This window comes from Berghia stephanieae, chromosome 14 (assembly GCF_034508935.2).
Source record: "Berghia stephanieae isolate SIO BIC M18660-M18661 chromosome 14, UCSD_Bste_1.3, whole genome shotgun sequence".
In the NCBI taxonomy this organism is placed as follows: domain Eukaryota; kingdom Metazoa; phylum Mollusca; class Gastropoda; order Nudibranchia; family Aeolidiidae; genus Berghia; species Berghia stephanieae.
Genome location: NC_088373.1, coordinates 29,107,201 through 29,115,804, shown reverse-complemented (window position 1 = coordinate 29,115,804; position 8,604 = coordinate 29,107,201). Strand labels below are relative to the sequence as shown.

The following is an 8,604-nucleotide window of genomic DNA, read 5'->3' as shown; positions in this document are numbered from 1 at the left end:
TATAAAAATGTTATTAAAGTTACGTAATCAAAGAAACAATTCGGTGATTTATATTTGACTGGAAAGATGAAAATGGAAAATATTGTACCTCTGGAATCAACGGTTAACCGTAAACCGAAGACCCATAGCTACCTGAAGTACAGGTCTGTCATCCGAGACAAACGACCTACATAATATACTGAGCATCACTGAGCAAGCAATTGTATTATAGTCTGTTCAAAGTACAAGGGGGGTCCTCAGAATTTTTAAGCCTGTCTCCGATATGACAAGGAGAAATGCCTTTCACAAAAACATAATCCCCGACCAACAATTGAGAAGACAACTCATAAAGGTCACACAAAACCCACTGGTCACTCATCGAGCAGGATACGTGTTCTGGGGAAGGGGCCTGTGAGTGTGATAATGTGAAATGTCACTGAATCTAAACGTCTTTAACACCAGAATCCATGCAGTTTTCAGATACAAGAGGTGCATAACCAAAATAACATAATTATTTATTTTTCCTCTCCATTCTAAGTTCCTGGTTGTTGGCAATCTAGTAATAATATTGCTATTCGCATGATGCCATGAAGAAGAATACCGCGCTTCCCCTCTCTTCAAAAATTCTTGTAAATTTTCTTCATGTGAGTTTTTTATGAATGTAGACATCTTAACAGGCAGCTACGCCTCTGGCTTTCCACTATTAAAATGTAACATTTGTTTATGTCAAGTGTGTACAAAGTGTGGACAAAGACTACAATTTGTTGTGTCATTTTGAACCCAGGGTGGCAATGTTAGTGAGTAGTGCAAATGAATCTCGTGAAAGGTAAACCGTCAAGCCTGTGTTGAGATAAGTGATCATCATCACAACAGAATTCAATGAGTATCATACTGTTATTGTTCGTTTTTTATATATACTGTAAAGATGAAAAATCCCATAGTATGGGACTGGAACCAATGGGAAAAAAAATCGGCTTAATGTCACTAACAATTCTAATGTTCGAGCCAATTTTCAATAAAATCCATCAGAAGTTTGTTAAGATATTAACGTCAACGTGTGCGCACGGGTTGTGGAACGGACACAGACGATTTTTAAACTTGCATAGTCATTCAATTGTGTATTGTATTGTGATAATTACTTGCTAACTGTGAGACTGACATATTCTTCTGGTTGGCATGTAGTCAAGGTAGCTATGGAGTTAAAAAATGTTCGTCAGACCTTTTAGTTAACTGGATATACGTGGTCAAGGGGACGAAGCATGCTAAATGGTCTCATGAAATATTCTGATTGGTTAATGCTTACTAACGCTCGAACTATCAATTTGAAGCATCCAAAATGTGACCAATCGCGTCAATCAGGTAATATGTCGTAATGAACTAGATTAATAAAATTAAGAAAAAAGTCAAATTGGTCATATGTAGTTTTCAATAATGTTAAAAATGTTCTTTACAGTTATAGTTTGCGATATAAAACTCATTCTCCTCATGAATAGCATTTTCCTAAAGCCGAGTTGTATCATTTATATTACACGCCTTTTATTTTGGGGATACCCCGATTTTGCTATAGCGTTAGAGAAAAAATATCACTAGGCATCCTTATTATACTGTGTAAAAAAATACCAAAAAAGAACACCGTAAAAGATCAATCATTTTTAGGGGAGGGGAGAGGACACGTTTTGTGTTTTATTAAAAATATATTTTGACCCGTCATGATTCATTACCACAATGATTAATCTAAAGTCAAATAGACTAGTTAAATTCGAGGAATAGACTACATTTAGATAGAAAATTTAGGTGAGGGCATTCGAGGGGTATAATAATACAGAAGTAGTTTTTAACACATTCGTTTGAAATTTGGAACTAGATCCAAATGCGCGCCGCCCCCAAGGTTGCGTGTCGGCATTGGGAACTCGATCGAAATTTGAAACTGTTATGCACTGGCAATGGTTGCTAGGACATAACCCGAACGAGACAAGAGTGGTTGTTTTAGTGATGTTTCTTATTCGTGGATGTCAGGAGGGAGACAAGAAGGATAAATGATAAGTAGAGTTGTGTCGTTCCTATTTGTGTTATATATATATAATTTAGTTTCTGTAACAAATGTATCGTGTTTGTAAATCTTGATTTCCTTCATTTTATTGTTACCATTGACTGACCGTGAAACACGGACTTTTTCCTTATTTCTCTTCCCTCTGATCAGGCTAGGCTCAGTACAGTGGCCTGATCTTCCTCTCCGAGGGAACTTATAAACGAGTTTCCTCTTTCTATCCTTCCTAGTCTTTTCCTTTTCTTTTCTTTTGTTGAGGTTTCGGGCTATCCGGCTCTACCGACTTTCCGGGATCGGTCCGAATCGTCACAGAAACGCTGCAGTCCAAGAATCACAATATTGTTCATTAGGTTCACTTGGACATAATACCGTATTGGTAACAACTACCGCTTAGGCACGAATGGACATACATGAGTTCCTCCAACAACACATAGTAATTGTGTAGATCGTTGTGAAATTACGGATCGGACACAAACATTCATAACCAGGTGCTTAACCACAAAACTAAAATTTGATTACGGTGGAAAATTAATACAATTTATCACTTTGCAGACCCTTCCTTCAACGAACCCCAAAATAAATAATAAAACTTAAAGTTCTCTTTCTTCAGATGTTGATTCTTCTTCTTCTTCTTCGTTCCCGTCACGTCACATGGTCAGTCCGGTCTGGTGAATGAAGCCCACAGTGGTCCTGAGGTCGTCCTCACTGCCGTACAGCTTCTTTAAGTATGGGGTTGGATCAGGCCAGAAGTTCCTTCTCAACTGGTTGTACCTTGGACATTCCATTAGGACATGATGTCCATTTTTCATTTTCAAGTCCGCAGTCACATTGTCCAGAGGCACCTGCTCTGGACATCCTCCACATATGTTCCTTTAACTGGTTGTGTCCAGTTCTCAGTCTGAAGATGATGACCTGTTCCTTTCTTCAGATGTTGATTCTATTTTCCCTTTTCGATGTCCAATCAATTCCGACACGAGTATCGAATTAGGAAGGCCAGTGTCATAATATGTCCCAACACCTTTTAATTTATTTTCACACAAGCTATGCATTTTCACAGTTAATATAAATGACTCGGATATTTACAAATCCTCAATCCTCCAGTTATCTATTGATGTATTGATTGATTTTACGCTGACTGGGTGAAATTAGTTCGAGGAAACCATGTTCGGGGTTAAATTTAGTGAAGGAAAGGAATGGAATGGTCACAAAGAATAATAAGGAAAAATTTGGAACATTCGAATGATTTCGAGGAAACCTGTTCGAAGAAATCTTGCTGGAGTGAAAAACGTTTTACTCATTTAAAAAAAAAAGGATTTCAGCTTAATGATACTCATAAAAAATAAATATAACTAATTTAGTAATGTACAAGTCGGACATGCCAAATGAATGTAAAGAGAGTAAATTATACTACAAATATTGAATATGACACTTATTTATGTACTAGAAATTTAATTCCAACTAGTATAAATTCATTGATATTTTATACTAATTATATAATTGATAATATGTATATATGCATAAAACATACACCGAGCATTTAAAGGTTTTTAGAACCTGTTAGCTCTTAAACGATGCGATAGGAATAAAAACTCCAGTGATATTCTATGAGTCCTCGGTTGATGATTCCCATTGTGTCCATTGATCCTGTATAATACACAGGCAGTGTATATTGCAACAAAAGGTCAGGACTTTAATGATAATTTTTCGTTTTACAATGCCTTTGCCATTACTATTCTTAATGGCTGCCTATTTTTATAATTGAGTAGTATATATGAAATATGGTTTGCAATGAAATCTTTTATATTATTAACAATAACACTAGGTACCACAATAGACGTCATTATTGTGGCAGAAAAAAACCCTATATATTTTAAACCGGGTCATTCAACCGTTGATACATCGGTCATTAAAAGCGTACAGTAATAAAGTTGGTATTATCAAAAAGAGGAAAGTTTAAGCTTTATTCCTATACCAGATCAACAATAGAAAATGGGCATTTAAGGGAGGAAAATGCCGTTTTAAAACTTTACAGCAGCGGAAAAACCCGACATATTACTGATATAACATTTGATCCGAGTCTGTCTAAAAGACAAAACATCTTATCTCTATTTCTACCGATTTGTTTTAATGAAGGTTGGTTAATGGCCGAGGTATCGCATTTTTTAAAAAGCCCACCAAATCGTTGTTTTCACCTTCGGGTGTTATCGGATTTTTTTACACCTCATTGTAGTTTGTAACAGCTCTTTAAAAAGGCCGTGAGAGTGAGATATCAAATTATTGACAAAAAGAAAAGAGTTCACGAAAACCACATGAATATTTTATGAAAGTAACTTCATAGTCTATGTTTTAGATAGTTTAAAACAAAATGAATAAGATAGATGTTGTTATTTCAATTGATAACTCGGGTCGGTAAGTGGGTATGTTTTAACGATGGAACAGCCTAAATAAACCCCTCATGTTTCCGGTTTTTATTAACGTGTAATCTTTTTTGGATGACTATCTAGCCTTGGTTTTCATTGAACGACGTTTGGTTTTTATCAATTTATACATGTAATTTTTTAAAAAATCTGGTTTGCCTCTCGATGTTTATTTATTGCTAAACAAAAAACACGGGACGATTTATACACACACTCTTCACTCATGCCGGCCATGTTGTTGCTATGACAAAATGATTGTTTGACCTCGTTAGATCTGAAGTAGATTTTTACGTCGAAGGTGTAATGTCGTTTTTAAAACAATTGCATAGATAGGAATACCCACTACTTGTTGTTTATAAATAGAAAAAAGACACACAATGATTATTATCTTATTAGCTACATAATTATGTAACACTAGCTGGCCATAGAATACATCACAAATTTTGTGAACAAATAACAAATAGTGTCTTATCTTGCCAGATATTCTTGAGTGTACCTTACCAGGTTTGTCATGGGAATATCCTTAAAGTAAGCAAAACATTTCTTTCTTGGTGACGGATACAATATAAATTCTGTTGTTGGACATTTGAGCGTCGTGAATACATTTCACTATTGTGACTCTTTGGATACATTTCCCTGTAAGATCAATGGGTTTAGCACATGAAGAGTGAATGCATTTGCTGCCGGATTCAGTCCCTTTATTGGTGACAAGAGAATAACTACAAAGACCAAACACACGGGCTTTTCATCTAAGCATTGTAGCTTGTTCGCATGAAATCGTGTGAAATACGATGCTCGTCCAATTGTAGAAACCCTCAAGACTTGAGAGATTTTTTTGTTTCCGTCTAAGTTATGCTTATAGTATTATTATTCATATTTGATGGGCACAACAGAATTGGTAACGAATGCATTCTCCTAAATACGGTTGACGCCTTTCCTCGTGCTATTTGTTTTTGCCTGCCAGAGAGGTCATCAGTTCTCACAAATTTGGCGACAGACAAATTAATGTTTGCGGTTCTTTTTAACAACCATCTGATAGACCGCTCAGAATGTCACATGAGTATAAACTAAAATTCAGTAAGACCACGTGGTCACAGTGTCCCCCAAATTTTGTTAACGAGGAAGAGTTGACAAACTATCTTGTCAAATATTATTCTTTCACTATCTCGTAGATAAGATACAGTCAAATGTTTCTATCGTGTAGACAAACGGGTGTATATGATTCTGATGTGGCCTTCCGCAGTCTTCATTAACTTATAGCCTTACATTTGGACAATTGAACAATTTTATGATCCTATTGGTTAAACAATTGAACATAACTCACGATTTGTTTTCTTTTGTGGTCAGGCTATGAGTTTATAAGGCTACGGATCTACTAACAAAATGGTGTGAACTAAAATAAGTTTGAATCAAAAATCTTCGGAGGTTCAAAAAACTTCGGAGAATGCTGTAGGAAAATGTTTGAAAAAGTGAAAGTGATTACCAAAGTAAGGAATGTCATTGGAGGGTGTTTGATTTTCCTCCACAACGGAATTACCTATTATTGGGGCAATCTCTCAACCTACGTGACGTCATACACCCTAGCTCAAACCACTTCTTCCAGCAACCAAACTGCAAGTCCATCTTGGGTTTTCTCTTTCGCAATACCTTTTTGGCTGCTTGGCATGTTTTCGAGTGGATATTTGTCAAAATTCATCAATGTTCGAATCTTACTGGGATTTGCAATCTTTATAGAAAATTCGTCATTTTTTGTGACCTACTTCTTGTTAGACATTTCTCTCTCAGCAGTGTATATTGTGTTTGGCATTCTAGCAGGATTTGGCGCTGGGTTCTACGAGGGAAATCTTCAACAACATTTCATTCTCAACATGTCCGAACCTCACGCCTCTCTGTTCTGTACCGTTGTCATGTCAGGAGGACCGGTGGGTGGGATCTTTATCAATCAATTTGTCACGTGGTACACAAACCCTTCGAATCTCTCTCCGGAATTCAAAAGTGGATCAATGCATTTATTCACTCAGGAAGAAATAATTTCTAAAGTGCCCGTTATGCTCCTTATAATTGGTATATGTCTTTCGACCATGCAGACGGTGGGGTTAATTCTACTCCAGGAAATACGATCCAATCGATCTTCATCATCAACAACAACACCGGCAACAATAACTACTACTACAACAATGGAAACAACTACAACTTCATCGTCTACTTCTTCACGACCCACCCCATCGCCACAAGATCAGTCCACGAAGCTAAACAAATCAACAACATCAAATGGAGCTTCTGCTGATACTTTGACAGAGTCCTCTTTAATCTTGGTCAACAACGACTCAATCCACGTTAAGGAGAAATGTGTCAAGAACTACACGCCTTCAGAGATGCTTCGAAGTCGGACTTTTTACTTCATGTTTGCCGCTTATTTTTTAGGTGCTTCATCCAGAATTGTTAGTGTTTCGTACTCCAAAATTTATGGTCAAATTTGGATCAACAATGACCATTTTCTCACCAACCTCGGAACAGTACAAGTTATCTTTGAAATCCCCGGCATGGTTGTATGGGGTTATATCATTGACCGAATTGGTGTGACGTCATCTCTTGTGACAATGTACGCCGGAAGTTCTCTGTCCCTGTTGGCGATGTACTTCTCTGCACGCTTGGATAGATGGGTGTATTTTATATCGGCGGTTCTTGCATGCCTAATCGTAAATATGTATACGTGCTTTAGTATCGCAACGTTTAAATGGTTTGGAAACGATTTCTATTCGGTCAACGTTGCCATCGTCAAGTCGGCAGGGACTTTAGGAATCACTGGAACGACTCTCGTTCTCGACTCCCTCATCGCCAGATTTGGCCATTTCTTTGAGTTTGGCTTGGCTGCTTCTTCCTGTGCGGTGGCTCTCGTCATCATTGTTGCCTCGTTTCCAAGGAAATAACTTGACAAACATTTGTCACCCACGCCTTAATTTGGTGATACGAACAGTTTACCTGATGTTAAAAAGTGAATAGTGTAAATCTAAAATGATGAGACATGTTTTGTTTTTGTTTTTAATGGTTTTACGGATCTTCCAACACGTTGAGTTCATAACACCGCCAGTAAAAAAGGAAGATAATGGGATAGTAAAAAGTTATAGAATTACATTTGAAGCACCCAAGAAAAAGTAAAACACAGGGGAATTAAATTTGATGTAGATGTAGATTCCAAGAGCACACTATCAGTATACTTAGTTTGAGATTACCTTAATGTCTCATCCTGACACAAGCATCGGTCCCTACTAAGAGGAAGACATTCAAATGTTTACAAATCTAATATATGTTAAACAAAAACAATAAAAAGCATAACAAACTGATGCTATGACAGAAATATCATCTCCCAAATCTCTGATACATTTGACCTTCCCTCCCAGCCAGAGTATCCGGCCAAGTAATCTCATTCCAAGATAAAGACAGAAACTGAGAAAGCATGTCGAAAAACAGATATAGGGGGATATAAGACACAGTAAGTGCCGCCCTGCCCACGGTGGGAGGTCAGGAACCTTACCAAAAAATGGTAAGAAACATTTTAGTTTACAACACTTTTAGTCATATCAGTTCCAGTGAAAAAAAAAGAAAATGGATTAGTAAAAAGTTCTAGAATTAAATTTTAAAGACCCAATAAAAAGTAAGACACAGGGGAATTAGTTTAAAAAGGGAACAGATGTAGATTCCAAGCGCACACTATCAGTGTACTTAATTTGTTATCACCTTTAATGTCTCATCCTGGCACAACTGTAATCCCTATTAAGAGACCCATTCTCTAATGTGTACAAAGCATATACATATATGTAAAAACAGACAGTACATTGCATAACAGAGACATGACCACAAAAAAATCATCTCCTAAAACCCTGAAACATTTGACATTCCCTCCCAGCCAGCGTATCCGGCCAAGGTCATGTCAAAACCAAGTAACCTCATTCCAATACAAAGATAGAAACAGAGAAGGGATGTTGAAAAACAGATACATATAAGGGGAATGAAGGCACGGTTAGTCCCTCCCTGTCTACTATGGCAGGCCAGGAACCCACCCAGAAAATAATCAGAAACATGCCATTTTAGTTTGTCTTTTAAGATTAATAAATAAATATACCTTAACTCTTGTATTTGTGTCTGGCAACTCAATTTTTA

The 8,604-nt window shown here is 36.9% G+C and overlaps 1 protein-coding gene across 1 annotated transcript in view; it reads left to right on the top strand.

Annotated features, from left to right (window-relative positions):
- Positions 1–275: 275 nt before the first annotated feature.
- The window catches only part of LOC144959433 (uncharacterized), a 9,402-nt gene continuing 1,073 nt past the window's right edge, over positions 276–8,604 (top strand). The window contains exons 1-2 of the mRNA XM_078892017.1: positions 276–2,638; positions 2,955–8,604. The exon at positions 2,955–8,604 is cut by the window's right edge and continues 1,073 nt beyond it. Of these exons, the coding sequence (XP_078748143.1) occupies positions 5,901–7,373 (1,473 nt within the window). The 5' untranslated portion in view covers positions 276–2,638; positions 2,955–5,900 and the 3' untranslated portion in view covers positions 7,374–8,604. The remainder of the gene's footprint in view (positions 2,639–2,954) is intronic.